Source organism: Alternaria hordeiaustralica (genome assembly GCF_023758085.1).
Source record: "Alternaria hordeiaustralica strain BMP 2776 chromosome Unknown scaffold_34, whole genome shotgun sequence".
Lineage (NCBI taxonomy): Eukaryota > Fungi > Ascomycota > Dothideomycetes > Pleosporales > Pleosporaceae > Alternaria > Alternaria hordeiaustralica.
Window position 1 is genome coordinate 199,304 of NW_026056806.1, and position 16,144 is coordinate 215,447.

The 16,144-nt window shown below is 52.3% G+C and overlaps 5 protein-coding genes across 5 annotated transcripts; 2 read left to right on the forward strand and 3 right to left on the reverse strand.

Moving 5' to 3' along the window:
- Positions 1 to 1,407: 1,407 nt before the first annotated feature.
- J4E84_009972 (uncharacterized protein) lies at positions 1,408 to 1,815 on the forward strand (the record flags this gene model as incomplete). The annotated part of the gene is made up of 1 exon (XM_049392531.1): positions 1,408 to 1,815. One exon carries the CDS (start codon positions 1,408 to 1,410, stop codon positions 1,813 to 1,815), a length of 408 nt encoding a protein of 135 aa, XP_049239761.1.
- Positions 1,816 to 4,437: 2,622 nt separating this feature from the next.
- Positions 4,438 to 7,129, reverse strand: J4E84_009973 (uncharacterized protein; the record flags this gene model as incomplete). The annotated part of the gene is made up of 4 exons (XM_049392532.1): positions 4,438 to 5,384; positions 5,442 to 5,607; positions 5,665 to 5,967; positions 6,017 to 7,129. 4 exons carry the CDS (start codon positions 7,127 to 7,129, stop codon positions 4,438 to 4,440), a joined length of 2,529 nt encoding a protein of 842 aa, XP_049239762.1.
- A 1,792-nt stretch (positions 7,130 to 8,921) lies between these two features.
- On the reverse strand, positions 8,922 to 11,360 carry RHP54 (DNA repair protein rhp54; the record flags this gene model as incomplete). Its single annotated transcript, XM_049392533.1, has 1 exon — positions 8,922 to 11,360. The coding sequence occupies one exon, from the start codon at positions 11,358 to 11,360 to the stop codon at positions 8,922 to 8,924; it is 2,439 nt and encodes an 812-aa protein (XP_049239763.1).
- Positions 11,361 to 11,752: 392 nt separating this feature from the next.
- J4E84_009975 (uncharacterized protein) lies at positions 11,753 to 12,371 on the forward strand (the record flags this gene model as incomplete). The annotated part of the gene is made up of 2 exons (XM_049392534.1): positions 11,753 to 11,881; positions 11,967 to 12,371. The coding sequence occupies 2 exons, from the start codon at positions 11,753 to 11,755 to the stop codon at positions 12,369 to 12,371; spliced, it is 534 nt and encodes a 177-aa protein (XP_049239764.1).
- Positions 12,372 to 12,909: 538 nt separating this feature from the next.
- On the reverse strand, positions 12,910 to 15,268 carry J4E84_009976 (uncharacterized protein; the record flags this gene model as incomplete). The annotated part of the gene is made up of 3 exons (XM_049392535.1): positions 12,910 to 14,062; positions 14,110 to 14,930; positions 14,978 to 15,268. The coding sequence occupies 3 exons, from the start codon at positions 15,266 to 15,268 to the stop codon at positions 12,910 to 12,912; spliced, it is 2,265 nt and encodes a 754-aa protein (XP_049239765.1).
- Between the last annotated feature and the right edge of the window lie 876 nt (positions 15,269 to 16,144).

Sequence of the window (16,144 nt, forward strand, 5' to 3'; positions counted from 1 at the left end):
TTCTGTACATATTTTACCATCAATGCATTTTGATCGTAACTTCGACATGCTTCCTCTTGCGACAGCCGATACCCTCACCTCCAAAAATATCTAATGTACTGACGTCTTGACAATCTTTCCTTCTTTACCTTGATCCTCGCACGCGAACCATCGTTCAAGTCGGGTCGCCCCTGAGACCCTGCACCGGGAAATTACACAGGCCGCCTTACCCTGCCGCAACTCGTGCCTGGCATGTGGCCCCCCACCCATTCATCCGCCCGTGCATGCCCCAAGAACGCCAACAACCGCCAATAACCGAACGCGTAATCTTTCGTCCAACCTAACAATAAATTGACGGCATCTCGGCTCTTGCGACCCTTTGTTTTAGTCACGGCGCGTACATCCATTCCTGATGCCGTTTGCAGAACTTGGGTAGGCGAGTGGATATATTGCTTTTTTGCTTGGGTGAGGGTTGACGCGTGGCTCGCGCGATGCGTGCCGCGCTGTTCGAGAACGTAGGATCGATGGCGAGATTGTGGGATGCGCTTCCTTCACGAAAACGACATGCCGAGAGCCGCGATATTGCGAACTTGTTTGGGTAGACCGGTGCCGCATGCGTGTGCATTTGCGCCTGCCGTTTCTACCATCTTACAGCTCAGCTTGTCATCCTCCGGTCACCCAACCATGCTCCAAGGAGACGTCGTTGCGTGCTACGAAAGTTTATTCGGTCTTATTTGGGCATCTTGTGTCGCCTGTAGATACATCGGATGGCTACAGAAGACTTGCCAGGAATTCAGATGAAGAGGGCTGAAGTAGAGAAGTATACCATTATCACCAGCATTCCGGGGCTATTGTCCATGCGCTTATTCATCCCGAGTGTTTTATAGAGCTGGAACTGAGATCAGGGTTCTGGGAAGGAACGCTCTCTATCGCAGCTGCCTCCCTTCATCGCAAGGGTACGATGCGAAGATACCGCACCCATAGTCTTGAATACAATCGTGCACTAATTCAATAGAACGCCAAATTACTACATCAATCCACGGCAACCTCCACTGATTCCTCCACTGTGCATGTAGTCAGCTTGTGTGCGCATTGCACTCTCGAAAACCGACGCCGACGTCTTTGTAGCCGCCTCGCTGGTGTTTACTTCCGCCAAGTGAGCTTCCATATTAGCAGGTGCAAGCGTCCCTAACCTTGGAAGGAACGAAATACCGAGAGTTGCACGCCACCGAGCAAAGGCTGCGAGCGTTCGATACAATATGGGCCGGCATTACATTGCCTGAGACGCTGCCTCCCCTAGCACTAGAAGTCAACCAGAAGATTCTTCCAGTGCATGCTGATAGCGAAGACCGAAACGGTGCGGGCACGGAGCCTATCCACCACTCATCTCCTCCCCCGTCGCCCGCGCCGCCGCGAAAGCGCCAGCGGATGGGGACCGTCAACGCACCTATCCTCCTCTCCTCAGATGTCCACAACGAAGACCACACCGAACCGGAGCCGAGGGGCGACGACTACATCGAACTCGTCTGCGCTTCAAAGCTGTACAACAACATGCCTTTCCGACAGAAGGTTATCAAGGACACGTACATCTTCTTGCGGCAGATGCGACCCGACCTTGTGCCTTGGACTGCTAGCATATGGGACACAAACACCGCGCGTGACGGCACGGTACTTGGCGGTTGCATGTTTGCCCAAGCTGATCCTACGAAGGCCTACAAGCAAAACAAGCTCGTGAAGAGCCCCGGGATAGTTCTGGAGTATGGGATATATGCTGGTGTAGGTTGCACGCTGGTGCACGAGCTTCTCGACATACTTCGTATGCTAGAAACCGTCTAAAGATAGTAGATCTAGGTATAAGCAAGGCGACTAATAGAGAAGCTACGAGTTTATTCAAAGGTAGGATAAAAGGTTTGCCGAATACATCCACGTCGAAGGTGCCAGTGGGTAGTGTTGTGAGCGGTTGTCGCAGTCTATACAGCATGCTGGAAACTTGCATCTCCGACATGAGGCCTGGCAGTGTCATCACCAGCGCATGTATCTTTCGCCGGTGACAGCGCACCGTATCGTGCACCAATACCAACCCTTCCTACACTATCTGACTTGCGACGTCAGCCGCCCAATTCAGCTCCGGTTCGGTGGTACGAGCATTGAGTACACGCGACAACCGCCTTTTGCATCTGCCGACAACAGCCTTAAGCCAGGTATTCCGCGGCATCCTATTTGATCGGCGAGGCACCTACAAGTGCTATGATAGCGTATATGTAGCAAGTCGTACACCAGTGTAGGGCTCAACCATAGCAGAAGGCCTGCTGAAACCGGTTCCAACTTCCTCGGCTCCACCAACTCGAGTCACAAAATCATCACGGACAGAGCAGTGATCACCAAACAATAGGCTAGTATCCTTCTAGACAAGTCTTTCTCTTCGGTACTCGCATCGCAAAAAGCATCAAAAAGCTAGAATCAACTCCAGTTGCATACTGAATGCGGCGTCGCGATTCCTGGAAACGAGATTGAAGGTTGCGCAGGCCCCACGGCGCTCGTGCGAGGGCGTAAGAAACGCCACACCTCGTATCATACTACCATGTCGCATACAACCAAAAAGCGCATTTCTCTAAACACCTGCGGAAAGCTGTCAGAGGTATGACAGCTGACTATGGGCTGTTAGCCCAACAGAGTGTGATTGATGTCAAATTCTGAGTCTGTCAAAAGGTCGTTCCTTCCATCTCGGCCACGACCGCAGCAACACCCGCCAACATCACCACCAACGTCAACAAGAGGGCTATCAGAAGTAGCTGCAACATGTAAGCTCATTACATGCTGCTCACTCGCACCAAAGGATCACTTTGCTTTGCAGTAAAAGCGTGAAACATCCACCTACCCACATCGCTCACACAGCCGATCCATAGCGTACAACACCGAAAAGACGCTGCGAAAGCAGTCGAGAGGCCTCTGATAGCCTCTCAGCGAACGGTGTTGCCATCTTACCCCCATCAACTTCTTTGTAGTGCGCGCTGCGGTAATAGGCCCAGGCGACTACTCTAAGACTACAAAGTAGATCTGTACTTCCATGTATCGCTTTGGAGAACACGGTGCAGGTTATCATTCGGTTTCTGGCTGCCATCTTGCTGATCGGACGGTGTATTATGGGCTTTCTTGGCTTGGAATATTTTGACTCAGGCTACTACATCGAAGTGGATACGGAGGAATACATTCTGATGTATACGTGTGAAGCACACGATATAGGTCATGATCCGGTTTCTGGCTGCTATCTTGCTGATCGGACGGTGTATTATGGACATTGTTAGCTTGGAATATGTCGGCCTTGCCTACTACATTAGCACAGATACGGAAGTATATATCCTAGGTAATGCACAGGTTTGAAGCATACGATATGGGTTATGTCGGCGTTTCTAGCTGCATTCCGACCAAATCCGCGGTATGCGTTGAGACTACCGCGAAGGTTAAGGCACAGATACATGCTTCAACACATCCGTTTGAAGCATACGATATAGGTCATACCGACGTTTCTAGCTGTATTCCGATTGAATCTGCGGTGTGCGATGCGACTACCACGAAGGTTAAGACATCGATACATACTTCAATATACCCTTTTGAAGCATACGATACAAGTCGCGACGAAGTCTCTAGCTGCACTCTAACCAAGTCTGCGGTGTGCGATACGACTACCGCGAAGGTTGAAACATAGATACGTACTGCAATATACCCGTTTGAAGCATACAACATGAGCCGTAGTGGAGTATCTAGATGTCGTGGGCTAGTCAGGCGGTATGAAGTGAACTTGATATCTTTGAATAGAATGAAATCCCGGGATTCATTCTCATACCAAGGGTCAAACGTACCTTAACTTATCGCAACGCTTCAAGGTATTCGCAGCTACTTGCTTCGCTACGTACATATGCTTTTTACTTATCGTGGAAACGCAGCATAAAGAACCTTCGAACGCATGCTTTGTACTCCCGGCCGGTTTCCACCTATATTAACCGCCCCAAGACTCATTCTTAACTACAACCACACAAGAGTTCATGTCATTTCACGGTACCAAGATGTAGATATTGCTGCACTTGAAGTCTTCCATGCATTATGCTACGCTAAAAGCCGAAAGTGCCTGACCCAAACAAATAGGAAATGGGGTATCATATCGAACACAGTAAACCATCCTTCTTCCTCCATAACGCCTTTTCCTCGATCTCGCAAAATCAGTATCATATGAACATCGCAGCCTTATGCGCAAGGCATTCCGAGATAGCAAACATTGCTATGTACCACAAACCACGCATGCCGAAAAATGACATGATTTGTAAAGCGAACCGTTGGAAGTGAAACATGGTAAATCGAACTCTTCTACACAGCATGCTTCTGATTTGCTATGCCAAAGACTTGAGCCGCGCCCCAAGTCATGCTCGTGTTGATGCTCATCTGATACCCATAGCCTCCCTTCTATCTTTCCTTGAGCATCTTCGCCGTCGCCTTGGGCATCTTCTTGTTGTCGCCGAGCTTGGATATCGAGCTCTCAGTGTGCATGTGAGGTGCCACCTCGACTAGCCATTCTGGTTGGATGGGTAGGACGGATCGTACGTAAGTCTTGGACGACTCTACGATCTCGTAGAAGACAATCCATTTTGGCCGGTTTTCGATCAAGCTTGAGGAGGGATGTATGAATACCGTCATCCCGTTGTTCGATACTGTGCGGTAACTCAGCCCATCGCGCGCAAGCCTCGCAGCGTTGCCGAAGTAGGCCGAAGTTATGCACTTCCGGATGGCGACGTGATCTGTGCTGCCACAACTCGAATACGGTACTTCAACGCGGTCGCAAAGATTCTGAAGCTGATCGCGAACGTTCCTAGCCCGACTGAGACATCGCCACTGGAGGAAATTCTCAGTAGCCCAACGACTATCGAAGCCGCTTTCCTCGTACTGGTTCCAGATGTTGAGATAGGTCATGAAATCACCGCCCTCGGTGCTTGAAAATCTTGCTCTTGCCGCATCAGCTGCTACCTTCTTGTCTTTTGGTCTGAGGAAGAGGCTGCTTGCCTCGCTGAGGACCGAGATGATACTGAGCACTTGTTGCTGGCATTGGTAGCGTTCTGACTCAAGCACCATTTTCGATAATCTGATGTCAAGCGGTAATTCGGCCATCCTCCGTCCCAGTTTCGTCAACCTCCCGGTCGAGTCTAACGCAGCCAAACTGTAGAGCGACTCTAAAGAACGTATCATAGAACTGGGGCTGGGAGCTGTGAAGAATTCGAACTCGAGGAGGTTGTCAATGTTCAGCGCTTTGAGGGTCAAGACAACACCATCCAAGTTGCTACGGAGCAACTCGGGCTCTGTCTGCTCGGGGAGCTCGTTGTAGAAAGCGTGTTTCGTATACAGGCGGTATGCATAACCTAACGTACGAAATTAGTATATTCCTCAAATGCATTTCATATAGGGGCATTACTGACCATGTGATGTTCTTCCAGCTCTACCACTTCTTTGGTTCGCAGATGCTCGAGAAATAGGGCTGATAGTCAACGAACTGACGTTGCTGACGGGGTCGTAAGTCTGGGCCTTCTCGTAGCCGCAGTCGATGACATGCTTGATTCCGTCGATTGTGAGTGATGTCTCAGCCTAGGCGTACAAAGTTAGCACATGTTCTTCATCAATCCATGTATGGGTAAAACTTACAATATTCGTCGAAACTACAACGAGCCTAGCATTGGGCGGAGTCGGCTCAAACACTTTCGCTTGGGCATCACTGGATAGCGCGCTATACAGAGGACGAACGATAAGCTCTGGCACCCTGCTCCCGAGTTTCTTCATAGTTGTTTCGAGATTTTCCACAGCAGCCAGGATCTCTTCTTCGCCAGTGAGGAATATAAGGATTCCGCCCATGCCATGGTCAAGAGGTGATGCCAAGTGAATTTGTAAAGCAGTCGTGCATGCTGCGGCTAGGTAGTTTGCTTCTGGAGCAACGGTGTAGCGGATGTCCTAAGATAGATCAGTATATGTCTCATGTGCGAATCGACAATGAACTCACAATTGGGAAATTCCGTCCCTCCACAAAAAAGCAAGGCGCCCGGTCGAAGTATTCCGAGAACTCGGTGGCGTTGATAGTTGCAGAGAGGATGAGGAGCTTGAATTCCGGTCTGGCGCGACAAACTTCGCGACAAAGACAAAGCAAAAGGTCGGAAGCAATGGACCTTTCGTGAGCCTCGTCGATCATAATCACCGAGTATTGCATTAGGAGCGGATCTGCCATGACTTCTCGCAACAGGATCCCGTCCGTGGCAAACTTCATGACAGTTTTTTCCGACGTCTTATCTTCAAACCTGACCGCGAAGCCGACCTCGTTGCCAATCTTGCAGCCGTACTCTTCTGCTACGCGTTTGGCAACGCTCATAGCCGCAACGCGTCTCGGTTGTGTGACACATATTTTGCCCGTCTTCGTATAACCTGCTTCGGCAAGATACTGAACCATTTGCGTAGACTTGCCGCTTCCAGTGTCTCCGACCATAACGAGGGTCTGGTGGTTGGCCACAGCATCGAGTAACTCCTGTCGATACTTGAAGATTGGAAGGGATTGGCGAGTTTCTTGGATTGACAAACTTCGCTTCTCCGCGGCATTGAGTTGAGCTTCAAGAGCTTGCTTGGCAGGGTCCATGCGAGCTACATCCTCCGCTGTGAAGCGCACCTCGTTGGCTGTATCGAAAACGTATTCGTACATGTTGTCTTGGTCCTGAGGTTGAGGGATATTTGGACCAGACATGTAGTCATTAGAATTATCATGCTGAGGCCTGGAGTCGTACGCGTCGTTGTGTCGACGATAAAGTACGTCGTTTTTACTCGCGGTACCCTCTAGGAGGGGGTTATCCGAGTCCGTTTGAAAATGAAAGCCATCCTGTAGTCGGGAATCGTCGATGGCATTTCGCGCCTCGGCCAGCTCTAGGGTCTGACGATTCTTCTTAAACTCGGCTCTTTCTCTCTCGCTCAGCTTGTTCCCCAACCTCGCCTCCTCTTCTGCTTCCTCGGCGACCTGGCGGCGGAGTAGGGCGAGTTGTTGCGCTTCGCGTTCGGCAAGGTATTTCTGGCGCGACGCCAACCTCAAGGCGCTGACATCCTGGTCGCCGGTCTTGCGGCGTTTGGAATCCATGATGTGCGGTAGTTCGAGTGTGTTGGCGGTCGCGCGATTCGGGGGGAGCGTGGTGTCGAGTCGAGGGTATGGTATGCGTATGCGCGCGAGGTTTGTGGGCGTCGAGGGTTCACTCGGATGGTGGAGCTGGACTACGAAATGTTGGAGCTCGGACCAGGTGGCGCGAGCTAGCTAGCGGGATGGAAACTTCGGTTGCCGACTACAACGAGGCTTGTCCGCAACAAGATGAATACAAAACTTGAGCCTGGAGGATACAACGTCGTATGTTTCGTTGGTTCGTCAGATGAAAAGTTCGTGAAATCCTCAACTTGTCTGCAGCACGATGGAGACAAAACTTGAGCCTGGAGGATACAACGTCGTGCGTTTCGTTGGTTCGTCAGATGAAAAGTTCGTGAAATCCTCAACTTGTCCGCAACAAGATGGAGACAAAACCTGAGCCTGGAGGATACAACGCCGTACGTTTCGTTGGTTCGTCAGATGAAAAGTTCTTGTAGCCTCAGGGTAGGCGCTTTCCAGGTGCTGGTCTTCACAGAGTGGGCTGATGGAAGTTGAGAGGAAGAAGAGTGTAGGAGGAAGGAAGAAAGGCGGGAGGGGAGCCAGCTATATGGCGTCTCAGAGACTAGCGTGGACAGCAGCCTGGTAGGTAAGAGACTGGTACCGATGGAACCATGGATGAGAGGTGAGAGGTGAGTTGGCTGAAGCATGCCCGGGCGGGTGTAGAAGAGTCACAACAGTGGGGCTACGTCATAGGCAGCCGCCGTGAAGGGAAGGAACGGTAAAGGTAAAAGTGGGGACGAGAGAAGAATGGTGTGATGGTGATAGGTGAGTTTGCGTATGAACGGTACTGATGGTAGCCATTGACTGGAACTCTTGCGCATGGTGAGAGTGTGGCACGTATCAGCATGAAAGTCATCGCAGACTTTGGTACTGTGCCTGGCATGAATGGAGCGAACACCATGGTTCTGCTGCAGACACTACACTCGGTCTATAGGCCCCGGAGGAATGTTCCATACCCGCTAACAATATCATACTCACAGTGCTAAACAGTACTTTGGCACAGAATAGCATATGCTCTTGAGCTTACCATGTTACCTTCAACATCCTTTGTTAAAGCGCAGCACTATCCGCGACCTAAACAAAGAAAGTACTAACGTCCACACAAGACCTATGACAAGCGGCATAATCACGCATCGACGGCAGAACATGAACCACAATCACAACCTTGGAAACCCTTCGCCGTTTTGCTCCGTACCCAATACCTGCCGTCCGACCCCAACATCAAGTCGCGACTTCCCTCCCAACCAAGAAGCCACCACGCCAATGACCGCGGATTGCAAATCAACATTCGCGGTTGGCCGCACCAACCACATCGATCACTCCATCCGATGTGACTCCGTCATTGTTTCAAAGAGCATGACGCAACGCGTTCCGCGAATGGAGCAACAGCGATTACACGGCACGTTCGCTTTAGGAATATGTGCCCATCAAGATAGGCGAGTGTGCGTCATGATCATAGCGCGACAGGTAGGTTTCGGCAGCCGCGATGCTTGCTCGCAAGTTCATATGCGAGATGCAAACATGGGCGACATGAGTTCGTAAGCGCAGCGACAAAGTCTCGCCAGCATAAAGATATCATATTCATTATCATAACCCACTCGCTAACGCCGCCCATCTTAACACCACGCTGCATGAACATTAAAACATCGAAAGAATTATGCAAATGACACATGCTGACAACACCTCCATCGTACTTATCAGCACCTTCATCCCACACCTACACCACACCACCCACTCAATGACTAATATACTGAAACACAGCACTAACATCCCTCAACCCATCGCCCGTCTCCTGCCTCAACAACAAATCCTGAATCTTGCCCAACGGCCCCGTCTCGCCATCATTAACAAAGTGGTTCCACGTACTCGTATCACCATACAGCATCGCCGGCGCTTTCGCGACTTGTCTTCCATCTTCCTTCCTACAGCGCTTACACTTGAACGTGTCGTGTGTGTCACTCGTAGTGTTATCGCGGTACTGGAATAACTCGCGGAGAGAATCGAGTGAGAAATGGCGTTCCACATCCTCCGCGCTGTCGACGACACAAGACGACAAAGACTGTTTGTGGGACTGCCGCTGGAAGACCTTCTCTTCGATGGTACCGGTGGTGATGAAGCGGTACACGAAACAATCTTTCTTCTGTCCGTCACGCCATACACGCGCAAGGGCTTGTTGGTCAGCAGCGGGGTTCCAATCAGGGTCGAAGAGGACGAGGCGATTCGCGCCGATGAGGTTGAGACCGCAGCCACCGGCTTTGGAGGAGAGGAGGAAGACAAACTCGGGGCTCTCGGGGTCGTTGAATTTGTCGACTAGCTTTTGGCGCTTGCTTACGTTCATGGTGCCGTCGAGACGGAAACAGCCGTAGCCGCGTGAGCGGCATAGCATGGCGAAGATGTCGAGGGTTTGCGTGTAGTTGGAGATAAGGACGATCTTGTCGTTTGTCTCGGCGCGGATGCGAGCCAGCATGCGGTCCAGGACAGCCATCTTGCCGGAGTACCATGTCTTGACCTCGCGATCCCTCCCTCGCGCGTCCTTTTGTACGAAGTCGTCTGGAAGCTTGTCTTCGCAGCCTGGCAAGTCTTCTGGTAGGTTGAGTAGGTCGGGATGGTTGCATAGCTTCTTGAGCATACCGATGACCTTGAGTGGCTGCGAACCTTTGCCGCGGAGTAGACTCTGGACATCTGGTGACTTGATGAAGTGGTTGTACAAATCCTTCTGGAATGGCGCGAGGTTACAAAATACGACGTGCTCGTACTTGACTGGCAGGTACTTGGAGAGAATGTCGTTGGTTCGCCGGATAATGAACTTGTTGACCAGACCGAGAAGCTCGGTGAGTCGCTCAGTACCCTTCTTGATATCCGCATCCGTTCCGTTCGCGTCGCGACCCTTCAAAATAGGGATCTCGTAATGCTTGCGGAACTCCATGCGCGTGCCGAGGTAGTTGGGGTTGGCGAAGTTGAGTAGCGCAAAGTACTCCGACAGATCGTTCTGGATGGGTGTACCGGAAAGGATAACTCTCCTCTGTACGTTCAGGTTGTTGAGCGCGGTGAAGGTCAAGCTGTCGCCGTTCTTCAGTCGATGGCCTTCGTCGCAAAGCATCAAGCCGATAGGTGTTTGTCCAAACTCGTCGGCGTAGAGGCGCAGGGTTTCGTATGACACAATGAGGACAGGTCTGACGACTGCACGCCCGGATGCGATCGACCATTGCCGTATTTGCTGGATGAGCTCTTCCTTCGATGCCTTGCCGTCAATCGCAAAGGGTGTGACAGCGTCCTTCCCAAGCCACTTGATAAGCTCGTTCGCCCAATTCCTCACTAAACTTGACGGACAAGCGATGACGCACTTTTGTATCGTCGACTTGCCGGCGTCGGGTGACTGTTTGAGCAGAGTCCACATGAGCGCGATACACTGCAGCGTTTTCCCGAGACCCATCTCGTCTGCCATGATGCACCCGTTCGCCTTGGGATCGATCATACCCGTCGTGGCTCGGTACAAGAACTTCACGCCCTCGACTTGATGCGGTCGCAGAACCTTTGCAAGTCTCGGATCAATGACGACTGGCACGCGCGGTCGCTCATTGTCCACCTTCTTCTTCAACCCCAGTATCTCCGCCAAACTCTTGTGTACCAGCGGCGCCTCCATCTCCTTCTTCTCTGTCTGACTCAGCTTCGGTTCCGCCTCTTCCTTCGGTATTGGCTTGTCGTCAACTGTGGGATCGTAGAGTACTATCGCAAACTCTCCGCTAGGGTCGTGTAGCGGTCGCGCAACAAAGACAGTTCCGGTTCGCATACCAAGCAGCGGCGCTGGCCGATTTGGATTGTAGGCGCCAACATCCTTGTTGACTAAAGGGACGATGAACTTGGTTCTGAACGCAGTATCTTTGTCTTTAGGCTTGAAGACGGGAAATCGGTTTGCGTCTCGTGTGGCGAGGGCTAAGCGGTCTTCATTCGAGTATGGCTTATCGCTCTCTCCATCTTCACCTCCAGCACCGGAGTAATCGACCTTCCTCCTTTTTCTTGCGGGCTTCGTTGAGACACTGGATACTGTTGCTGAGCCGGGACATCGGAAAGGCTTGATGAGGCGTTCGGTTGACTGAGGAGTGCCACCATAAAGACGCGCCGCGGGCTTCGCCGGGGTGGCCTCGCCCGCTGCGAGAGTTTTTGGCCGATGCATGAGGAATTGACACTTGTGATAGGCACTGTGAGGTTTGGCAGCCTGTATCAGGTCGATGTGGTGGGAGATGGGAGGAAAGGGAGTGTCGTGCGGGAGTGCTGATCAGTGCTCGCAGGTGGCGGAATCTCGACGCGTAGATTGTTAGCTCAATCACGTCGTCACGTGGCGCGACAGGCAGCATCGTCATCCCACCAACATCCAAAATCTCCATCATACCTAGAGTCCGTATCTCAGTTACTTTCTTATCGCATTCCCGTTATTTTCATACGTCCAACGCGTCAATCCCCCACCTCTCCATATCCCGAAAAACCCTGTGACCGACACCTCCGAGCCCATCTCCGCAAATTCCCCCAGCAACCCACCCCAACACACTTCCACATCCCCACCCAACCATGGCGCGAAAAGCAATAGCAAAAGACCAAATCGTCAAATTGATCGTAGGCGCAGGGCAAGCGTCGCCCTCGCCGCCCGTCGGTCCCGCGCTGGGAAGTAAAGGTGTGAAGAGCATGGATTTCTGCAAAGTACGTCTACCAATCGCCCCGACTGTCGCATATCCTCATACTACATCGTCGCATACCCAATTCATGTATACTGATTATGATACAGGAGTTCAACGCCCGCACCGCGCACTACACCCCCGGCACCCCCATCCCCGCACGCATAACCGTCCGCCCAGACCGCTCCTTCCACTTCCAACTGCGCACGCCCCCCACAGCCACCCTCCTCCTCTCCGCCGCCGGCGTGCTCCCCACCAAGAACAAGATAAGAGGAGCTGGAAACGTGCCCGGGCCCATGAACAACCACGATGGTCAAAAGGGCAAGACGTCAACGAGTAGTCCGACGGTGGGTAACGCTGTGAAGGGGACGGTGGGGACTGTGAGTTTGAAACATGTGTATGAGATTGCGAAGATTAAGCATGGCGAGACGAGGTTGAGTGGGTTGAGTTTGGAGGGCGTGGCGAGGAGTGTGGTGGGGCAGGCGGGGAGTATTGGGGTGGTGGTTGTGCCGTAGATGGGGGAGGAGGTGCTAGGAAGAGGTGGGGATTGTGGGGGGCTAGAGAGATGAAAGAGCATTAGAGCCAGCGCGAGATATTACATGGCTGTGGGACGAGGCTTGGGCACATGGCATACTCTGAGGGCCTTTACGTGTTGAGTGGAGAAGAGCTTGTACATACATTGTATACCTGGATAGACTCATGATGCATGATCAATTTCGACTGTATATGAACTGGGATGCTGGGATAGGCTTGTGATTAGAGTAAGTACGACGAGGCTTTGGTGCCAACAAATATCTGACTGTATCTAACAATGACTGCGACATGATAGCAATGACACTTCCCACTGTTACAACTTCACCCCAAATCTTCCTGGCATGAATCTCAATGCGAGAATAGACTCGGCGCTGTGAGCTGCGTTCCATCCGTTCGAGTTGGTGCTCAGTATTACCTTAAGTGCTCTGAGCACACCATCAGCACCGGCATACTCCCATGCGATCTCGTCATTCCTCATGAAGGACCGGCGCTGTCATAAAACTCCCTCATGTCTCTCCCTCACGAAAACCCATAAACACCCCCCTGCTCCTGGAACCTCAACTGATGATCCCTCAAATCCGCCCAAAGCCTCAACTCACTCTCCTCATCCAGCGCGCCACTCGGATCACTCGCCTCAGGACTCACCCTCTCCAGCTTACTCAAAATATCAAGAAACTTGTAAAGATAGTCCTGATGCTGCAACGCCACACTCCCCCTCCTCTCCTTGGGCACCTCAAGCAGGGTACTAGCAATCGAGCGAATCTTCTGCGTCTGTGTCGACATGAACCGTAAGCTTGCGATCGGGCTGATGGTGTTTGGGCGGAAGAAATCACGAGTCGACATGGAGATGACGTAGTCGTCAATCTCATGGACGGGGTAGAGGAAATCTGAGTTTTGCAAGTAAACGTAGAGACTTACAAAGGAGTCGCCGTTGGGCTCCATGTTGACCATGTCGATGCTGCCCAGTACGACGAGGAGGTCTTTGACCACTTGTTCGCGCTCTTCTGACATTGCCTTTTCGAGCGCGTCGGAGTCGGTTGTCGTTCCGGATACAAACCTGTCGATTCCTGCTGCGAGGACGTTGGACGTGTTTTGCGCACCAGCTTGGCCCTTCGACCGCTGATACTTATCCAGTTGAAGGAAGTACTTTTCCACAAGGTGCGAGCGAGTGGACAGATGGCTGGCGTAGATGTTCGCTTTCTGGATCTCGTAGCGTCGCAATTCGTGCGCTTCCGGTTTGTGATGGTTATCCATGGTGGGGTCTCGCATCCCAGAATATTCGGGCATGGGCGGGTAGTAGGGTTTCTGCTGTTCAAGCCCACTATTATTGCTAGACTTTGGCCGGACTTTGAGCACCTCTGGTAGGCTGTCCAGAATCTGCCTACAACGCTGCAAGCTTTGTGTGAAGATCTGTTGTTGTCGATCCCAGTCGAATATCTCGTCAATGCCAAATGCCATCTCTGCCGTTGCTAGCGACGAGTATGACAGAAAGATGCGTACGTTGATGTTGAACCCAGTGAGCATGGAGACGACCCCTTCGCGCTGCGGTTGTATCTCATTTGGGAAGATGTGTACATCGTCGACTTCTCGCGGGAGTGGTGGTAGAGGCTCGGTAGGTGTGGCAGGCGCAATCATCAGCTCGCCGAAGGAAGCGCCGAGCTGTTGTATAGTCCTGTCAAAGTCAGTCATGGTCGACACTGCGAGAATGCCCAAACGTACCGCACACCCACAAAAACCGTCCAGAAGACGCGCCGACCAATCTCCTCGGTGATGTAGTCTACTTTGAACTCTCTCGAGCCATCGTGGTTCGGTCCGTTGGAGCCCCACGCACTCGGCATGCCACCAAGATAGGTATAGCCCTGAGCCTCGGGTTTATGGAGACCCAGGGAGCGTATGATGGTCAGGCACTCGGCGAGGTACAGTCGCAGTTGCCGCCATTGGAACACGTAGGCTCCGGTCAAGCCGAGGAAGTAGCTGGTACACGCGTCGTACACGTTCAGAGACGGCCGGTCGAGATAGCCGGGTCCTCGCGCCCGCGCGCACACGTCCCGGCACTTGTCGACGAGGGAGAGGTGATTTGGGTATTCGCGTCGCGTCTGTGTGTTGAGATGGAGACGTGGTTTTCGAGGAAAGGACGCGACGAGGACCGCGATCATGGACGCCAGCAAGGCGAGGAACGAAGGATTCGTCAGGTCCTCCCTATGCCCCCATGCCTCGCGGAACGACGGCTCATGCGGAAAGGGACATAGCGGATGTATGAAGGTGAAGAAGTCGTCGATGAGGGCGTTCAGGGTGGGCAGGGCGCATATCTCTTCGGCAGAGAGCTGGGCTGGATGCGACGACTGCAGTTGCGCCAGCGCATGGGCGGCATTGGTAGGAGACTGCGGCGTCGACGACTCGGAATCCAGATCGCCTATCCTGCGCTTCTTGATAGCTTCGGCATGCCTATTGGGCGGTCCGCGTCGTCGGCTCGGGCGCTCAAAGGTACATGGAATCTCCAGCGCGAGGCACGCTCTACACGGCGGGCCCGATTCGTCGCACTACAGACGTCAGTGTCTATCATGGTATTATGACTAAATGCGCCCACCTTGACTTTGCGAATGCTGCACGAATCACAAGCTTTGCGCAGGCGGTTCGGCTTGGACTGCTGCGGCAGCGGAGGATTCAAGGCATGGTTCGCTTGGAGAGCCTGCTGGGCCTGGAGCACCTCGTTGATATTCTCGAGCTTCGGGTATGCGGCTTCTTGCGGGTAGGCTATGCGCGACGACGGTGCCTGACCGTCGAGAACCTGCCCGTTGGGATACAAGGGCGTGTAATTATGCGGGTCCTGGCCGTCTGGTGGTGCAGGATACTGCGACGCATGCGGAGAAGAAGTCATGGCGTAGCCGCAGTTCTACCGTGACGAGGGAAGGACGTTGGCTGATGTCCCGTTAGCTTCCGGTTAAACAAACAACTGCTCGGTAGCTTCCAGATGTATCAAGACGACAGGGCGCGATCAACTGCCTGGCCGAACGTGACAGGTCTAGTAGAGTTTCTAGTAGGCTTACTTGCATACAGGTTTCGCGGTCCGATCACACGCGGCAATTACCGACACGGTTAGATGGTTACAGGGACAAGGAGAGATGGTCTGAGACCGCTCGCGGTGTGCGATTGAGTGTAACAAGACCAGATGCTAGCAATGGGAAGACGTGGACGATTTAGAGTTGGTGCTGGACATTGCACGCTCATGGCATGAAAATTCAGAGGCTGTTTCAAGCTACAGATCATGTTAGGGCAGGCACGATCCGCAGGACGAAAACATCTTCTCCAGGACCCCCAGTCTCGTTACACCACGCGTGATGATACTCATTTCTGCATGATTGTAGACCCATTGTCATAACATCATGTCCAGATTTCATTTCCGCTCAATGACGCAATTCAGATAATCTCCTAGCGCGTCGATCGTCTCGAAAGGAGTATACTCCGAGATCCACGAACGCATGTTCGTCCGATGAACGAATCGCGTAGACAAACATGTCATGGACGCGTTCATTTTGCTCAGATTTGACATTTGGACCGGAGACGACATCGATAAAAAGAATGACTTTCTGTATCAACGCCCGCTAATCCCTTCAAATTGGTATATATGCTCGCATCACCATGCCTCTAACATCTCAACCCACCGTATAATTCCGGCCATATAATCCAGTTCCTCTTAACATTAACCCCCCATCGCCACCACTCTCCACACCACTACCATCCATCATCCCCATCA